The sequence below is a fragment of the Pseudorca crassidens genome, chromosome 11 (assembly GCF_039906515.1).
Source record: "Pseudorca crassidens isolate mPseCra1 chromosome 11, mPseCra1.hap1, whole genome shotgun sequence".
Classification (NCBI taxonomy): domain Eukaryota; kingdom Metazoa; phylum Chordata; class Mammalia; order Artiodactyla; family Delphinidae; genus Pseudorca; species Pseudorca crassidens.
This window is the reverse complement of record NC_090306.1, coordinates 2,595,153-2,614,381: the sequence shown is the minus strand read 5'-3', so window position 1 is coordinate 2,614,381 and position 19,229 is coordinate 2,595,153. Positions and strand designations below refer to the sequence as shown.

The window sequence follows — 19,229 nt, the reverse complement described above, 5'->3', positions numbered from 1 at the left end:
AGTTAACCTCTCTGTGCCTCAGTTTTCTTACAGGTGAAATGAAAATAACAATAATGCCTTCCTGATAGGGTTGCTATGAGGACTAAATGGGTTAATGCACTTAAAGGACTCCCAGCAGCGCCTGGCACATAGTAACTGCTCAATGACCCTTAGAGTTGCTACTGTTACCATATGCTCTTTTACACACGGGCTTCTTTTTTGTTGACAGGGATGCTAAGGGTTGTACCGAGAACATGGTAACACATTGACGCTGACAGACTTACCAGTTATAAGGAATGGACAAGTGAAAATAGGTCAGACATATCAGGGAATAAAGGCAGCGCACATTATTCATGTTACATAAAGTCAAGGAGATGTTCTATACATATGATGAAGTGAAAAAGTCTCCAAAAAATTGTACCTTGAGACAGAATAAGGCCAAGTGCAATTCCCACATCTTGTCATTGGCCAAGAAGATGTCATAGAGGAGGAAGGGGCATTTCCTAATTGGAATTACCAGCAGCCGTTAGCACTAGGAGGTGGCATAGGAACTGTAGCGGGAAAAGTGGAGGGAACTCTGAATGGAAGGCGAGAATGGACTGGGGTGAGGCTGGTCTGCAGGGATGTTGGACTGTTACAGGCCCGAAGGCTTTTGCCTGGCTGCACCTCTAGTATAATATTGAACCTTCCAGCATAAGGGACCTTTTATGATCACCAATAGGGTTTTTCTTTGTGACTCTGGGCTCTTTTGTTTAGATGGGAGGTTCCTTCCAGAGACAAGTTAATCTCTCATATATAAACACATCTCACAAGTATCTGAAGATAAGTTTTCTGTTGAGAAACAAGCATGTTGGTAGATGGGGGGTGGGGGTACAGAGCTTGGTGGACAGAATCCAGGTGCTGATGCTGTGTGTGAGCCCACGGCTGTGAACCCCATGTGTGTGTGGATACGTACAGATAGTACTTTCCAGTGACCTGATTCTCATGTGCCCTAGGAGGATTCCAGACTTGGCCATATCACAGGGGCTTTCACTCACTGCCCCTGGGCAGCAAGGGGCTGAATGCCAGAACTTGCGTCCACCAGGTGAATGTCTTCTCTGCTCCGTTCTGGTGGCCCTTCCCTCCTCCTGTTCCCGGGGAGGGGACCGGCGGTGGATCCAGAGAGGGGCCGAGGTGGCCTCCTCAGCTTGTCTGTGTTGCCAGCTTGGCTTGAGCCAAGTATGCGGATGGCTCAGTCCTGGCCACAGGCAACCTTCAAAGAAGGAGCTCTCTCATGACAGCCTGGGCTTGTGAGGAACGACGGAAAGCGGGGAGACGTTTAGAAAGTGGCCATCGGTTGAGTCCAACCACTTGGTGTCATGTGAGGTGCTCCTGATATCCACCAAACTGTTAGTAGCATTATCTCTGGACAGTAGAATTCAGGGAAATTTAAATCCTTTTTAATATATGTTTCTACAATTAAAAAAAATTTTTTGGACAAGGATGTATTTCTTTTATAAGTAGAAAAAGAGAGAAATGTTAAACAGATAAAACACAAACTTAAAAAGTATTTTCTTCCCAGTTAATTTGTGAGTGGGTCTCAAAAGCCTGACCTAGTAGTTCCATTTTAGAAATTTATCCTGGGAAAATAATTAGAAATGTGTGCAAGGATTTAGCTTTAAGAATGTTCATGCTGGTACTATTGGTAATAGTGAATACCAGACGTAACTAACAATACCGGATTGGTTAAGTCATTATGCTATAATCATACTATGGGATATTAGTATCTTTAAATGCTAGTTATTTTAAATGCTTTTATATAAGTATTATGATGACATGGGTAATGTTCGAATAATGTCATTAGGATACAAAATAGGACGTAAAGATGTGTAATTTATCATACTATGCACGTAGAGCAAATACTGGGAGACTACACATGAAAGTGTTAACTGGTTGTTTCTGAGTGGTCAGATTATAGATTATTTTGATTTTGTGTTGTTTTTTGAAAAATTTCAAAGATCTATAAGAGGATGTGTTACTTTGTAGTCATATTGCAAAATAAGCCTTTTAACGTTAAAAAAATTCTACTCCCCGAGTGATGAGAATAACAAAGCAGACTCCTAGAAATTAGGAGGATCGCAGCCCCTGAGAATAGGGTAGGTGTCCTAGACACAGTGCAAGCCCCCATTCCTGAGAACCGAGGCCGTGCCAGACTTTACAGCACATCTCTGACCCTCAAACCTTCTGCAAGGCAGGGACTTGCCTCTGCAGAGCTGGGCACGGCAGCCCTCTGCCCGCCTCCTTTGGCCTCTGCTGCGTGGTTTCTGAGTCGTGCGGAATGCGCCCAGAAGTGAGCTGGAGCTGGGATTCACATTTACTCCTTTGGCCCCCTCCCCAGGCTCCTGAGCAACTGGGGAGTCCTGGCTGACACCAGGCTTCAACGCTTCAGGTCTGAAATTCTCAGTGAGTCTCAGGAGGTCCTTTGAACTGGATCCTCCGAGAGACATGCAGCGAAGGTGGACAGAGCTCTCGGGGAGATGGAGCTGGAAGCTTTAAAAAGTGGGTGGAGAGGAGAAAAGTTTTGAAATTAGATTGACAGGGGAGGGCCAGGTGGCAGAATTGCTGTAAACTTCCTTTTTTCCATTTCTGTTAGTCTTATTCTAATATTTATGTAATTATAAAAACTCAACCTTGAGTTCTCAAACGGAAAAAAATAGATGGATAGACCTTTCTCTGAACATCTCGATAATTAAAACAGCACCAAGTCCTCTGGCAGGGATATCTCTGTCCTTTGACACTGACCTAAAGGCTTATTTATTTAGCTCTCTCCTTTCTATAATTTGCTCACCATTGCCTTCACGGAATCTGGTAGAGTAGCCAGTGCATAGTGAATGCTCGATAAATATTTGTTGATTAAATGAATGAACTGGATTTGTGTCCTCATTTAAGAATGCAATGCATTCCCAGGCTGGCAAGTAGGCAGGTGCTCTTTGTATTATTTGCTATTAATAAAAAGAGATCTCTTCTTCTTCTTTTTTTTTTTTTTTTTTTGCGGTACGCGGGCCTCTCACTGTTGTAACCTCTCCCGTTGCGGAGCACAGGCTCCGGACGCGCAGGCCCAGCGGCCATGGCTCACAGGCCCAGCCGCTCCGCGGCATGTGGGATCTTCCCGGACCGGGGCACGAACCCATGTCGCCTACATCGGCAGGCGGACTCTCAACCACTGCGCCACCAGGGAAGCCCAGATCTCTTCTTTAAAAATAAAAGAAACCATTTCCTATGTAATAAGAGAGTGAAGTCAGGCACAGTTGATTAATTTGTCTGACTCAGTAAACACCATTTTTAGGTACATCCCCTAATGAAGCCAACAGCAATCTGGTAAAGTACCATTAGGTTAAGAACAAACGTGTGACTTCGAATTTGATCCCCTAACGTGGTGATAACTGAGAAGCCCTGTACGTGAGACATGCTGGAGCCGCCCACGGTCAAAGCTGATGGCACTGGAGACCTGCAGTCAGACCTGGTGGGCCAGATCCGTTACAACCACTTTATGGACATACCATACGTTTCACCTATTTAGAGTGCGATTCAGTAGCTTTTAGTATGGTCACAGAGTTGTGCAGCCATCGCCACAGTCCATCTTAGAACATTTTCGTCACCCCTAAAAGAAACCCTATACCATTTCCTCCCCTCCCGACAGGGCCTCAGACTAGGCAACCACTAAGCTACTTTCTGTCTGTATAGATTTCCCTGTTCTGGACATTTTATGTAAATGGAATCATCCAGAAGTGATCCATTGTGACTTTCACTTAGCATAATGTTTTCAAAATTCATTCACGGTGTAGCAATGCTTTATTTCTTTTTCATTCTTGAAAAATAGTCCATTGTATGGCTGTACCACGTTTTATTTATCCATTCTTCAACTGACGGACGTTTGAGTTGTTTCCACATTTTAGCTATTATGAATAACGTTGCTTTCGACAGTTGTTCATTGCGTGAATATATACACCTAAGAGTGGAATTGCTGGGTTATATGGTCTACGTTTAACTTTTTGAGGAACCGCCAGACTGTTTTCCAAAGTGGCTGCACCATTTTACATTCCCACCAGTAATACGTGTGGTCCCAGTTTCTCCACATCCTTAACAACACTTGTTATTATCTGTCTTTTTGATAATACCCTCCCAGTGAGTATAAAGTGGTATTTCATTATGGTTTAAATTTGTATTTCCCTGATGGCTAATGATGTTGAGTATCTTTTCATGTGCTGTTGTATATCTTCTTTGGGATAATGTCTATTTAGATCCTTTGTTCATTTAAATTTTGAGTCATTTGTCTTTTTATCATAGATTGTAAAAGGTTTTTTTAATATATTCTGCATACAAGTCTCTCATCAGATATATGATCTGCAAATATTTTCTCCCAATGTATAGGTTCTCTTTTCACTTTCTTGATGGTGTCATTTGAGACACAAAAGTTTTTAATTTTCCTGAGTCCAATTTATTTTCCCCTATGTTACTTGTGCTTTCAGTATCATATCTGAGAAGGCTTTGCCTCATGAAGATTTACTCTTATATTTTCTTCTAAGAGTTTTTAAAATTTAGCTCTTACATTTAGGTCTGTGATTCATTTTGAGTTAGTTTTTGTGTACGGTGTGAGGTAGCTATTCAAGTTTTTGTGTACGGTGTGAGGTAGGTGTTCAACTCCATTCTTTTGCATGTGGATATCTAGTGTCTCAGCAACACTTGCTGAAAAGACTATTCCCCCACCCACCCCCGCATCAAATTGTCTTGGCACTGTTGTTGAAGATCAGTTGATCATAGAGCTGAGGGTTTATTTCTGAACTCTCAGTTCTATTCCACTGACCCATATGTCTATCCTTAGGCCACTATCACACTTGATTACTTGATTAATGTAGCTTTGTTGTAAGTTTTGAAGTTGGGAGATGTGAGTTCTCCAAACTTGTTGGTTTTTTTTCAAGATGGTTTTGGCTATTCTGGGTCCCTTGAAATTCTATATGAATTTTAGGATCAACTCTGCAAAGAAATCAGCTGGGATTTTGATAGGGATTTCATTAAATCTGTACATCAATGTGGGGAGTATTGCCATCTTAACAACAATATATGTATTTTTAAAAGTGTAAGCTGCGAGAGCAAAGAGGATGGGAACAGAAACAGGTAGAACGAGGAGGTGTACATGGCTCTGCTGAGCAGTAGATGCTGTGTCCTGATGCCTGCAGAAAGGACGTGAGCAGTTCAGGAAGGCACTAGATTTGGAAACGGTACCAAGGCGTGTGAGAGAAGTGCAGAGCTGAGGTGGGGGATGGCCCGAAAGCCTGTTTACAGAGCAGTTCCACCCTCCAGATTCCCCTCCCCCCCCGCCCCGCCAGCCTGGTGGCAGCTCCTCCTCAAGGCAAGAGTCTAGAGAGTTGTTCCTTTCTAGAGCAGTGCTCTCAGAGTGTCGCTGTGAACTGGTTTAGGTCCACGGGCTTCGTTACTAGCCCCAGGAAGATACAGAAGTACAAAAAGTAAGAGTGTTTAGAATTTTTATAGAAATCTGAAATGGCCTCAACGTTCAGGCGTATGCTCAGTGCCTTCTTTCTGAACAGGATACGGGCCAGTTTGATGTTTGACCCCCTACTGTGGGTCCCGTGTGGTGGGTCACGTGTACTGTCATGTGCAGTAGGACTATGTGTGGGTCCTGACAGATTGGGAGATTAATAACTGGTCCCTCAGCACAGATGGCTTGAGAAGCAGGTGCTAGAGGCCGACAGGTCGGTTGTATGTGTAGTTGGGAGAGGGTTGAGGTCCCTGGCTGAAAATCTGCATTCTGCACGGTGGGCTTTTCAGCCTGCCTTCCACCCTCGTTCAAGAAAACTGTCAGCCAGGTGGATACCCTCCCCCAACACCTATCCCCAGACGCAGGTCTAGAAGATTCTCATCAGAAAAGACTTGATGACCCAGAAAGAAGACTTTTAAACACTGACACTTAGAAGTCCCCTCTGTTTGTCTACAGTGAAGTTCTTCAATGGATGAGCTACACCCATGCACAGAAAGCTTAAAATAAACTTTAAAAACTTTTGTTTTTTGAATACACTTTCTGCTAATGTGGCTCAGAATTCAAAAGAATGAAAAGGGTACAATGAAAAGGTCTATCTGTCACTACTTAGTTCCCCTTCCAGTAAACTGTTTAGTGCCTCGCCCTTTAATATAAATAGAAAGTTACATGAAAGAGACCATAAGTAAGAAACCAGAAACTCAGAGAAAAGAATGTAGAGAGAAAAAACTTCAAAAAAGGAAAATAATAATATCCCTGGAGACAGTAGAGAAGCTATTACATCAATGAAATAAGAACAGTATTCCGTTAAAAGAAGGAATAGGGACTTCCCCAGTGGTCTGGTGGTAAAGAATCCGCCTTCCAATTCAGGGGAATTCAGGTTTGATCCCTGGTCGGGGAACTAAGATCCCACATGCCATGAAGCAACTAAGCCCGCGTGCCACAACTACTGAGCTCGTGTGCCTCAGTTAGAGCCTGCATGCTGCAAACTACAGAGTCCACATGCCCTGGAGCCCACGCACCACAACTAGAGAGAGAAAAACCTGCACACCACAACTAGAGAGAAGCCCGAGCGCCATAATGAAAGATCCCGCGTGCTGCAGCAAAGATCCTGCATGCTGCAAATAAGACACGACGCAGCCAAAGAAATAAGGAAAATAAATAAATAAATATTTTTTAAAAAGGAAAAGAAGGGCTTCCCTGGTGGCGCAGTGGTTGAGAGTCCGCCTGCCGATGCAGGGGACACGGGTTTGTGCCCCGGTCCGGGAGGATCCCCCATGCCCCGGAGCGGCTGGGCCCGTGAGCCATGGCCACTGAGCCTGCGCATCCAGAGCCTGTGCTCCGCAACGGGAGAGGCCACCACAGTGAGAGGCCCACATATCGCAAAAAAAAAAAAAAAAAAAAAAAAAAAGGAAAAGAAGAGGAATATTCCGAGAATAACAACAAAAAAAGAACTCTTGGAAATTAAAAATATGAAATAAAAATATAAATTTTTTAAACTCAACTTGAAAAGTTAGAAAAAGAGGTTTGTGAAACCTCACAGAAATTAAAACAAAGAGATAGAGATGGACAATTAGATACAGAAGATAAGAAAATTAAAGGATCCTGTCAGGAGATCCAACATCCTAATAACGGGCTCTTGACCGATTGAACAAAGAAAAGTGAGGGAAAGAAATAACCAAATAAATAATAAAAAAATTTTTTTTCTAGAGCAGGAGGACAAAAGTTTCTGGGTCATAAGGACTCGTCAAGTGCCCAGTATAATGAACGAGGAAAGACCCATCCCAGGGCACACCACCGTGAAGCTTGAGAACACTGAAAGGCAGAGAGAAGAATCTAAAAATTTTCAGACACGAGGTACAAAGGATAGAGAATGGAAATGGCATCGGTTATCACAACAGCCACTCTGGAAGCTAAAATTCTATACTTGGGCAGATTGTCAATCAAGTGTAAAGATATTTTCAGTTATGTAAGTAGCAAAAATTTTGCTTCCCTTGCTCACTTTCTTAGGAAGTTACTGGAAGATATGCACAACCAAATCAAAGAGTAGATCGAGGAAGAAGACACAGAATCCACAGGCCTGTGGGGAGTGTTGCTTGGTACTAGCCAGAACAGAGTGGACGGAAGGAAGGGACAGAGGAAGAACAAAGCCATGAAGTGGGCGGAAGGAGAAAGCAGAGTCCGGAGGCCGCGAGAGTCCTCCCGGGCCCCAGCTCTTCCCGAGGCCCGGCTTTCGTGCTGTAGCTGGCCTTGTGAGACACTCGACATCCTCGTAATAAATTCATCTTCCTGCTTAAGCAGTTCACATTGGATTTCAGTCACTTGCAACCAAAATGTTCCGCCTGATACATTTGCTCCTCAAAGAGTTAGAACCAGCAGCATCAATGTCACCTGGGAGCTTGCTAGAAATGCAGGCTTTCAGGCCTCCCCGAGACCTGTTCAGCTGAATCTGCATTTTAACAAGATTCCCAGGTGCTTATATGCACATTCACGTCAGAGAAGCACTGTCCTAATAGATCAACCTTGCGAGGTTGGGTGCCGGGTGGATTAAAGATGCTGTCTAAAATACCTGGCCGCATAGCCAGTCCTCTGCAAGGTATTCTGCAGATGATGACGGGGAGGATGCTGGTGGAGCTGGGACTGCTTTGGGGCGACCATCTTGGGAAGCATTCCTGGGACCATGGCACATGGTGCTCGGGACCAAATTACAAAGACAGGCGCACAGCAGAGAAGGCAGAGAGCATGTTTATAGCAGGAAACAGGTGACGGCTCTACTCCAGGAACCTGTCAGGTTAGTCAGGCCAGGTGTTGACGTGGGAAACCATGAGGAACACCACCTCTCAGGTGTGGCTGTGAGTGAGGGAGCCTGGGATGATGCCTGGCAGGGTGGGCTGGGGAGGGGGGTGAGGCTGAACTAGGGCCACCTTCTCAGCAGAGCGGGTGTCCTGCCCCAGCACTCGGGCGCGGGTAGGGTTGGAATCGCATCCCACTCTTGGCAGGAGCAGGGCTGCCTGCACCACAGTTTTCCTGGCTCTGGTCCTCTTGGCTTTCAGCCACCTTCTTTGTGCTGAGGGTTCCGTTGACTTTCCAACGCTGAACAAATTTGAAGAAAAGCTGGGATTTTAAAGATTTTTAAAGGAAAAGGAGATGTGTCTGTAGGAAGCTGGTGTCCCATCTCAGCCCTCAGGTTGTGTGGATAGAGGACGTCCTCCCAGGTCTGTACCTCCCCAGGAGTTATTGGTCACTGTTTTCTAACCGTCCACCAACTGGATGGCCCTGTACTCAGTCCTTGACCGTCTCTACGGGAGAAGCGCCCAGTCCTCCAAGAGTTTGCAGAGCCCCCAGTCCTTTAAAACACCTGTGGGAATCTCGTCCCATCTGGAAACAACCAACTCCAGCATCAGCAAAAGGCTGTCCTGTGAAGGCCAACTGTAGTCACCACCTCTGTAAAGCTCTGACACTTAAGAGCCTCAAACAGCCGCAGACACTTAACTACGTAAACTCTGTGCGCCAGGACTTTCCTAAGCACAGCAGCCTTGTGACCTGAAATACCATCTCAATCCCCATTTTCCAGACGAGGAAGCTGAGGCATACAGGGATGAAATGAGGTCATGTAGCTCACGCGTGGCCGAACTGGGACTCCAACCCAGGCAGTCTGGCTCCAGAGCCCCTGCTACTCAGCCTCTGTACTTGAGCCCCGGGCACCGGTGCCCTGGTGGGCAGGGATCCGCGACAGCTCTCCTGCAGACCAGTCCCTTTCCGGCCTTTATGCTGTTAGCCAACCAAGCCAGGGACAGTGCAGTGAGGGGTGGGAGCAGAGGCACTGGAGGTGAAAGATCTGAATCCAACTTGGGCGCTGCCACTTGGAGAGGAAGGGCCCTGGTGCTGATGAGCAGAGGCCCGTCCTGACCGGGGCTCTCCAGGCCTGTTGTCCCCGCTGGCCCGTGTCACCTAGGCCAGTCTCCGTCCCTTGCTGGCTTTCAGTTTCCTTGCATGTAAATGGACCAGTCGATCCCAGGGGTTCGGTCCACACGGTGCGCACGGAGGGGTCACTACACACACGGAGGTGTGTCCAGGTGCAGTGCTGAAGGGCACGGAGACCAGTGAGCACAGACCTCACCTTTGCCGGTGCTCTTCATTGTGTAAATCCTTAGATTCAACAAGACAGTTATTATCTGGGGTTTTTGTTTGTTTGTTTGTTTTGTTTTATTTTATTTTATTTTTGGCTGTGTTGGGTCTTCGTTGCTGCACACGGACTTTCTCTAGTTGCGGCGAGCGAGGGCTACTCTTCGTTGCGGTGTGCGGGCTTCCCATTGCGGTGGCTTCTCTCGTTGCGGAGCACGGGCTCTAGAGCGTGCGGGCTTCAGTAGTTGTGGCACGTGGGCTCAGTAGTTGTGGCGCACGGGCTTCGTTGCTCCATGGCATGTGGGATCTTCCCGGACCAGGGCTTGAACGCATGTCCCCTGCATTGGCAGGCAGATTCTTAACCACTGCACCACCAGGAAAGTCCCTACCTGTTTTTTTACAACGAGGGAAATGATATTTGAACGTGGAAGGTCGCTCAGATCAGTTGGAGCCTCGTAGTGTTAGGCCTCAGGTGGACCCTGGCTCGGCTCTGTGCCGCTGGCTCTCCTCCCGCCCTGGACATTGCTGTGACCGAGAGCTGCGAGGTCCACCCCAGTTCCTGCTCCTTTATCCACCCCCCGCCTCCCCCATCCCAACACCCCACAGGCACAGAACCAGTGCTGCCCAGGGACGGGCATCGGCCCCTCTGGCATCTCCTCTCTGGCCCGAAGCGCAGTGCAGGGCATGACTGCTCAGCCGCAGAACTGCCCCGTGCACCGTGACTCATGACCCATCCATTTGCTGACGCCAAGCCTCTCGCCCGTCAAGTAAGTACTGGTGAGCCGGAAGCTTGTGGCTGAAGAGAAGGTCAGGCTGGCGGCCAAGAGGAGGGACAGTGGGCTTAGCCTCCCCCCCCCACGGGTCCCGCCCAGCAGCCAGCACCTGCCCTGCATGCAGTAGGAGCTCCGCACAGCCTCACTGCTGGATCAGCTGCTCCCAACACAGCCGAGGGATGTGGTTGCCCGGCAGGAACACAGCATGTGGGTCCAGTGCTTGCAGGAAGAGACTTCTGCTCCCCTAGGCAAGCAGCCCACGCTGGGGCTACAAGAACCGCAGCCCTGGAAACCGCCTCTTTACAGGACCCCGTGTTATCACCCTGACTTCCGCAACCTGGCCCAAGAACGTCCTGTTCTGCACCCTGAATGAGGGGAGGGGAAGAGGCACTTCCTCACCGTGGTGTAAGAGAGCAGAACGTCTAGACATCGCTGGTGTGAACTCGGCCAGCCCATCTTCCTTGGCAGGACCCACGTTGACGGTCTTCCCGTGCTGGCCACGCTCTTCCGTGGCATAACCTCCTCCCAAAGCCACAGTCAGGAGAGACAGACACCTCCTTGAGTTCCCAGGAACCAAGGCCATATTGCCCCATGTAGGACGTCGTCCCCAGCATCTACTTGACCTCACAGGTTGTTGACCAGGTGCAGGACCACCTAGCTGGTCATCCTTTCCCCATCTCTCTCTTGCACCATGTCCACATTACCAAGTTCTGGCCATTGAGAAGTGAGCAGCAGTGACTGTGCCCTTAAAAGGAAGGCCTGTGCCTTCCCTCCCCGTCTTTCCTTGACCTTGTGGGGAGCCATGCTCACCCGTGTGCACAAGGCAGACGTCCTTAGGGAAGAACCACAAGCACGGGGAGCCTGGGTCCCCAACACCGCGGAACCACCGTATTATCCCTGGGCTGCTTGCACTGACACCGCTACACACGGAGAGAAATAAACTATCGTCTTGCCTAAGCCTCTATTCTCTGGGGTCTGGTTACAGCAGCCAAACATGTGTCCTGACTGACACAACCCCCGTTGGGCTGTCAGGCCAGTCACAACTTCCCCTGCTCTGAGATCGCCCCCCCCCCGCCCCCCATCCGCTCACCAGGAGGCAGCCTAGTGAGATCGTATCTACAGGATTATCACAGTGGCCCCTGCGTGCCTGGGTCCTCTGACTGAGGCTGCATGGACTCAGCCTCCCACCAGGGCAGGGCCAATCAGATTCTCTCTCCCCTGCATGTGGCAATGAGATCACTGTTGCTATGCAGCCTGTGCTGATGACTGGAACCACGATGAGGCACAGGGAAGGAAGCCGCCGGGGGCGGCAGGTGTCCTGGTTTCTGCTTCCAGTGACGGGCCCCCCGATCACGCTGCCTGTGGTTTCTGGGAACGACCCCCTGCCGCCTGTAATAAATCCCCCTCCTGGTCTTCGACGCTTCAGGTGCGTTTCTCTCCCGTAACCAGAAGCGCCAGAGTCTCCTCTGCTCCTTATAAAGATCTGGGTATCCTTGTAAAAGGGGGGCCCCCGCCTCTGCAGCCCCCCTACTCCCCTCACTCGGGATGCTTTCATCATTGCGACGCTAGACGTGTCAGAGGTGAACTAAATGGATGGATAGATTGATCGCCTGATTGGCTAGCAGACCAGTCCACGGACTGTCCAAGGGATGCTGCTGGGAGGCCTCATGGAACCGCAGGATTGGGGTGAAAGGGACAAGAGGCACCAGGCAAAGTGTGGCCACGGAGGTGGTGATGCACCCAAAGCCACGCAGTCCATTGGCTGAGCCTGGTGGGACCCTGGCCCTGGCCCCAGGGTTCCTCCTCACACCCCCTTCCCTGCCCCCCAGGCTGGCCTGCTTTGGGTGCTCTGAGCCACCCACCTGCTGATGAGCAAACCCCACGATGGCTGTGTCTAACCTGCCGTTTCTGCGGCTCCTAGGAAAGTGCGAACAGATCCTTTTCTCTTGTTTCTGGGTCATTCTCTCTACTTCTAAATCTCACCATGTAAGAGTAAATGGCTTTTCTTCCGACGAAGGAATAATGAGTGTCTCCACTGCGTGCCACGCGGCACTTTCCAAGGCGCTGTCTCATTTAAACCTTGCAAGTTGGGGGGAGGGATAAATTGGGAGTGTGGGATTAACACATACACACCACTATATATAAAACAGATAAAAAACAAGGACCTGTACAGCACAGCGAGCTCTGCTCAGTATCTTGTAATAACCTATAAGAGCAAAGAACCTGAGAAAGAATAGATATATAAATTGGAATCTCTTTGCCGTACACCTGAAACTAACACAATGTTATATATCGGCTATACTTCAATGAAAAAAAAGCCCTACAAGAACCCATCTTCCAGAAGAGGAAAATGAGGTTGAGGGAGGAGAAGCAACTCGCCCGAGACGTGCGGCTGGGGAGATGGTACCAGGGAGGGAGTCGGTGGTCTAGCGGGAATGGCGGGTCTTTGATACCGGGTCGTACTCCTCCTGAAGGCCCATCCCTTCCGTCTTTCTGCCTTTGCTTTCCAGCCTTCTCCAGGGGCACCTGCTCAGCAGAGCTGGGCTGTGGGCCCCAGGGCGGGTGGGGGGGGAGGTGTGCCTGTGTCCGCAGGAGCCTTGGCAGGTGGCCCTGTTCTCTGGCCACGTGCTGCCCTCTCACCTCCTCCCCCAGTCCTTGCCTCTGCCCGCGTTTCCCACTCGTCCACGGCCGCCCTCCCCCTGCATCCCCAGACGTTCTGTAACACCGGGGTCCTGACCGATTCCCACCTCCCTCTTATCCTCTACTCCCTACTCCGCAGGCGCCCGAGAGCTGCCTTCTTCTGAGAGGTCGTGAGTCAGCTCGCTTTTTCCTCAGACAAGGAGACGGAGGCCTCGGACCTCAGGGCAGAGCCTGCCTGCTCTTTTCGGGCTGAGTTTGCACCCAGAGCTGAGTCTATCTCTAGCTCAGGTTCCTCGGGGCCTGAGGGCAGGACTGTGTCTTCACACGCCGGGTGGCATGCAGTGTCAGCGCCCTGAGAACAGCACAGCTCTCAGGCAAAGATGAGGAAGCTGCCTAGCTCGGCAGGCTGTGGTCCAGCCCAAGGTCTTGACCTCTCCCGCTCACATGCTCACGCCCCTGACGTTACCACAGAGGCCAAGCAGGGACCCCAGGGAGGTTCTCTGAAGAATCGGGTGAGCAGTGGTGTGAACGTGCTAAAGGTGTGTGTGTGTGTGTGTGTGTGTGTGTGTGTGTGCACGCACGGAGGACCCCTTTCTGGTTTCACTGTGATGGTAGAAATGACAATCTATAGTTCTCTCTCACTTTAGTGAGTGATTCTCAAAGGAGAGATGCAGGCCCCACTAGGAAGGCACATCGGAATCTCAGGTGATAGAGTGAACGTGGGAACTTATTATGTTTATCAAAAGGAGCGTGATTTTTTAAAAGGACTGATCCTGCCCTTTCAAAAGCTATACATGTCTCCTGTTCTTTTTTCTACTTGAAGAAACCCCACTTACCCTTCAGAGCCCAGCTCAACTGGGAGCCTTCCTCAGCCCCGTAGGCTAAATTTATCCCTCTTTCTCAATCCTCCCAAAGCATCGGGTTCATCCCCCAGGACAGCGTGTACCATGGGGTAGTGCCGAGGGCTACGTGTGAGACTCAGCCCGTGGGCTGCGTGCTCCTGGAACACAGGAAATGTGCCCCACACAGTTTCCTATACCTGCTTCAATACCCACGGATAGGCAACAGCAGGCCCGGTTGATTGGTGTGGGTGTGGGAAGCACAGGGAAGGACAGGGCTGAAAGGTGAGGACTGCTCTCTGAGACATGGGGTATCCATCCTAGCGGGCCCCATCTGGGGTGAAGGGCTACAGAGAGCTCTTCTAATGAGATGGGCTAGAGGTAAACTGGTTAAAAAAGCTGATGAGGGGGCTTCCCTGGTGGCACAGTAGTTGAGAGTCCGCCTGCCGATGCAGGGGACACGAGTTCGTGCCCCGGTCAGGGAAGATCCCACATGCCGCGGAGCGGCTGGGCCCGTGAGCCATGGCCGCTGAGCCTGCGCGTCCGGAGCCTGTGCTCCGCAACGGGAGAGGCCACAACAGAGGCCCGCGTAACGCAAAAGAAAAAAAAAGCTGATGAGAATTCCTGGGACAGAGGAAGTCCTCAGGAAGGTGAAGGACTGGTTCAAGGGGATTTCTGGATGTGGAAACCCAGGACCACACCACCATCCTGAGTGGCTGCCTGGCCGAGACTGAAGCAAAGTCCTACAGACAGAATAGTTCCAGGAGCAGACCTGGACTTCTCCAGGAGTCGGGGCCGGAGGAGAGAGGCAGGAAACAGAGGCAGTGATGATGACCTGGTCATTGGGGTTAACTGTGTCACGCTGCATTGAGCAACTGGGTAGTGCACCTAGAAATTACTAACCTCTCTCTGGTTTGTGCCTCAAGATGCCTTGCATTCTGCCGATTAATTATGGGTTGCACTGCAGAGAAAAGGAATATGTGTAGGTTCGAGGGCCTGATCTAGGGAGGACCCGTGTCTGGATCCTTGAAGGTAGCAGCACAGAGTTTTCAGGGATGGAATGTCGGAAAATCATCCGTATGCGTGTTCTCTTCAGGACAGTGGAAATGTATGCTCTGGTCCAGGGCAAATGACAGCGACAGTGTTACAGTTTCACCAGGAAACCCACCCTGCCCTGTCCCCAAATAGGAAGGAGGTCAAGGTGCCAAGATCAGGGGCCTCTTAACTATGACGTGGGCCTATCTCCCAACTTCTAAATTCGAAGCAAGACTTACGAACGGTGCAAGGAAACTGCATGGTACTCTCCTTCCTCATACCTTTAAGATTTGTCCCAAATGGCACACCCTTCCATACAGCAGCCTCTTCTTCACCTAATCCTAGAGACAAGAATCCCTAGTTACGCCAATAAAGGATTAAAAACCCCCAGACGCTTGCCGTCCACACTGAAGGTGGCAAGTCTCTGGCGCCTGCAGTGCTCAAGCTGCCTGCATTTCATGAGGAGTTTGCTCACCCCTGCTCTTGTCCTGGGTCCCCTAACCTAGGAAAGTTGTTGTTGTGAAGCCTGGCACATGCCCAGATGGCGTCAGAAGGAAGATGCTAGGGACTAGCGTGTGCCCCGCACAGGCTCCTCCCTTGAAGTCAGAGCCCCGGCTGAGCTGAGAAACCATGTCTAACACCTGCTCCCCAAAACCCACTGCCCAGCATCCCTCTACCTCCAGACCTGTCTTCACGACAGCTGCTGAGGCTCGTGTCCTGGCCAAAGCACAGTTCACCTCCCCTTCCCTCCTGGGCGTGTAATGAAGGGGTGTCTGTGAAGCCCTCAAGCTCTTCAGAATGAAAGGACCAGCCTGGCCCCTGTGCTTTTTCTCCCAGGTCCCGGAGTCTCCAAGGAGGTGACTGCAGGCGGAGGCTTGCAGGGTGTCCCTGCCCGCCCACGGTGTCGGCGTGTTCTCTGTCCCCTGCTCGCACCCCGGGATGTTCTGATTTCCTCACCCCAGCTCTCTGTTGAGCCGCAGAAGTTGGGCAACTGCCCTGGGTCCTCGGAACTGGCTTCTGCTTCTCAAGTTGATCTGAAGCCACTGCTGTCCAGAGGCCTCAGTCCCTACCAAGCCTGGCTGTCCCTGACGGTGGCTTCTCCTCTGGGTGCCGCGGGTCAAAGACCCCCACGTGGAGACAGCGCCGTGCTCTGGGCAAGAGTGCAGGCTCCGGGTCACCCTTCCTGAGTGTAAACCTGGCTCTGCCGTGGGCTAGCGACCTTGACCTTTAGCCCCTGTAAAACGAGGTCCCAAAGATTCCTCTCTTACAGAGATGTTGGGAGGTTTAAATGAGATAATTTTCAAGTGTTTAGCCTTGAGTAAGTACGAGCGCAGTGGTTTTCTTTTCTAAGAAATGTTGTCAATTGTAGCTCTGCAGTCACCTTATGAATTCTGGTCAGCAAGTCTTACTGGGATGACCCAGATGAGTGGCTTTTCCTGCCTGACCCAGGGCCTTTCCTGCCGCAGAGCAGTTGACTTCCTTCCTGTCCTGGGGGACAGTATATAAAGTTGTAGAGGAGCTGCCCCGAGGTCACCTGACTTGCCTCTCCAGATGGTACATGATGCGGGTATAGAGGTCTTACGTCACCTTCTTAAGGGTCACCTCGTTTTCCTTTGCCCAGTTTAGGTGGTTGTATCGTTTAACTTGGTCACCATTTTCAAAGTCTTTCTGGAGAGAAGAATTAGACTCTGCCACATTTTAGCAGGAGGCTCGGTCCCAGCGGGGCCCGGCCCATGCGAGTCTGAGAACTGGGGTGCGTGGAGGGGTCGCAGCTGGAGCTCCCTCCCTCCCTCCCTGCCTTCCTGGGGTGAGGGCAGCTTCGTGAAGGACCCAGAGCCCGAGTCCGGTCCTCTTTTCCTGTCCAGCGCTGGGCAGAGCTGCAGGGTGCGGAGAGGAGCCACACGTAGCAGCTCTTTTCTCTTTTCTGTGCCCTTCACCGGCCCAGATCCCCGCTGCCCTTCCCACTCCCTCTCTCCCCCGACAAGAACTGTCAGGAGAGAGAACAAAGCAGGCTGGAAATGGCCCCACATCCGCTTCCTCACAGCCTCCTCGGCTTTCTCTGGCTCCCGCTTGTGGGAAGGGATTGAATAAGAGCTGCCGTGTCCCTTTGCAAGAGGCCTCCAAGCTCTTGGCTCAAAACCTCCAGAGCCACACTTACGTGTTATTTGCATATAATTTATATATTAGTGAGATTGTTCCTTCAAATGCTCCACTGACCTCTCCTGTGGTAACGTAAGAATCCTTAAAAGGGTGTGTATTTGCTCCTGGCTTCCAGGAACCTGTGGTTTCTATTGGGACATTCATTCTCAGCGCTGTCATTCTGGTTGGGTAACTGAGGTAAACCCGGCCATTCATCCGGTCTATAAAATGGGAATAATAATCCCTGTCTTCTACATAGGGTTGTCATGAGGATTTTTAAATTGAGTGAGTAGCTGTAAATTCATTTCATAAACTGGAAAGAAGAGGTCAGATTTTCAGATGTTATTGTTATTAAAATTATTCAGTGAATAATAGTGCTGCCATAAAAGGTAACGTCTAGACTACCAAAAGGTAACTTTTCCAAAGGTAACTAGGGGAGAACCTGACGTACTGATTCAGCATCAAACTGAGTAAAGGCCCCTGTGTCCCCGCCACCACCGCGGCCCCCAGCTTTCTAGGGTGCTGGATGGCGGCACCCTATTCTGTCGACAGGCCTATCCCAGCGCATGGGAGCTCCTAGCTGTACGATGTCGAGGCTCTGCCCTGACTGTAGTGAGGTTAAAAGTCCTGGGGCAGTCGGTGTCGGGATGGGGGTAGCAGTGGGGGAGGTGTTGAGAAGGCCGTGTTATTTTAGGGCCCTAGAACATTACTGCAGGGAGGAATCTAGTGCTCAATGGTGCCCAACCCCTCCACTTTACAGATCAAGAAACTGAGGTTCAGAGAGGTGTGTGGCTGGCTCAGGACTCCCGCAGGCCTCGGTTAGCAGTCTGGGCTGACCCAGCGAAGGTCCAGGGGACAGCACCACGGCCAGGGCCCCACTCAGTCACAGTGCCAGAGAGCTGGGCTTGGGGGAGACAGGGGTGTCGGAGCAGAAGCTGAACTGCCTCTTACCCCGAGACGCCCCGTCTCAGTCTGCAGACAAAAAGAGGCTCTCAGCCCCCCAGGGTAGCAAAAGACAAACACACTTGGTCCACAAGAGCCCTGGAGGGGTGACAGGAGTGGGGCTGACCACGCCTTCCTCGTCTCTGCCTCTGACCCACCGCCCTGGACTCCGGAGCCGCGGAGAAGCAGGTCTCACGTCTTCCAGGCAGAGCCACGGGGGCCCCACAGACAAAAGGTCCTCGGAAAGGTCAGGCTTCTTTCTGAAAAGGGGCCCTAAACAAACCCCAGCAGGCTCATGAGCCTCACGGGGAGGGGGCCCGTAGCGTCCGGAGGGAGCAGTAGCCCGAATGGTATGTCCTTCTGGAGGGAGGACAGTTGTTCTCAGGACCATTGGATTTAATTCAGCAAGTTCTCATTTGCGGGCCACGGTGTGTCCAGCCCCGAGCCGGGAGCTTGGGCCTGGGGAGACAGAATAAGTCTAAGACTTGGTCCCTGCTTTCAAGGAGCTTGCTGGGGTGTAAGACTCTCACGCATGAGTCAGAAGAGACAAAAGGCAGACGGTGTGTTTAAGGCCAAAGAGAAGATGCTTCGGAAGGAATGAAAACTCAGTGTGGAAGCACGTGGTTCTGAAGGGCTTCCTGGGGAAGGGAAGCCTTTACCTGGGCCCATTCCCTTTAGTTAGTAAGCGAGTTGGGGAGGGGGCGTCTTAGGACGGAGAGCGGCCTGAGCAGAGGTGGGAGTGAGCAGGGGAGCTGACCCTCTCCAGCCTCCTTTGTATGTGACTTTGAAAGGCTCAGCGCCTCTGCCCTCCAGGGTGGAGTATCATCCCTGGAAGGTGTGGTGAAGATACCCCCTGGCTCCTGGAAGAGAGGGGCTTCTGCATTACTGCTAAGCTGCGACTGGGTTTAGAATGATTCCCTGAGCGCCGGGGTAGCAAAATAAGTTAGTCCTAAAGTGGGACCGAGAATCCGGAGCGCAGCCAGCCTCACGTGCCGTAACTTTGCAAAGCGGTCACCAGCTCGGGGTCTGGATTTAGACTTGGCTTTGAATCCTCTCTCTGAAGCCTTCAGTGACTGTGTGACCTTGTCATTACCTCTTTAAACGTCCGTCTCCTCCTCTGTAAAGTGAAGATGATAAAGATAATACTTAACTCTGTTGTGAGGACTGAAGGAGGTGGGCTTTCCCAGCCCATTCACCCTCAGCCCATGGCGGCCATCGTCAGGG

At 50.6% G+C, this 19,229-nt stretch overlaps 2 protein-coding genes across 2 annotated transcripts in view; one reads left to right on the top strand and one right to left on the bottom strand.

The window, feature by feature from the left end:
* LOC137202665 (uncharacterized) overlaps window positions 1-16,249 on the top strand; it is a 37,659-nt gene extending 21,410 nt beyond the window's left edge. Inside the window, exon 5 of the mRNA XM_067698581.1 lies at window positions 15,762-16,249. Coding sequence (XP_067554682.1) covers window positions 15,762-16,111 — 350 coding nt within the window. The 3' untranslated portion in view covers window positions 16,112-16,249. The remainder of the gene's footprint in view (window positions 1-15,761) is intronic.
* The window catches only part of NINJ2 (ninjurin 2), a 70,019-nt gene that overhangs the window by 23,270 nt on the left and 27,520 nt on the right, over window positions 1-19,229 (bottom strand).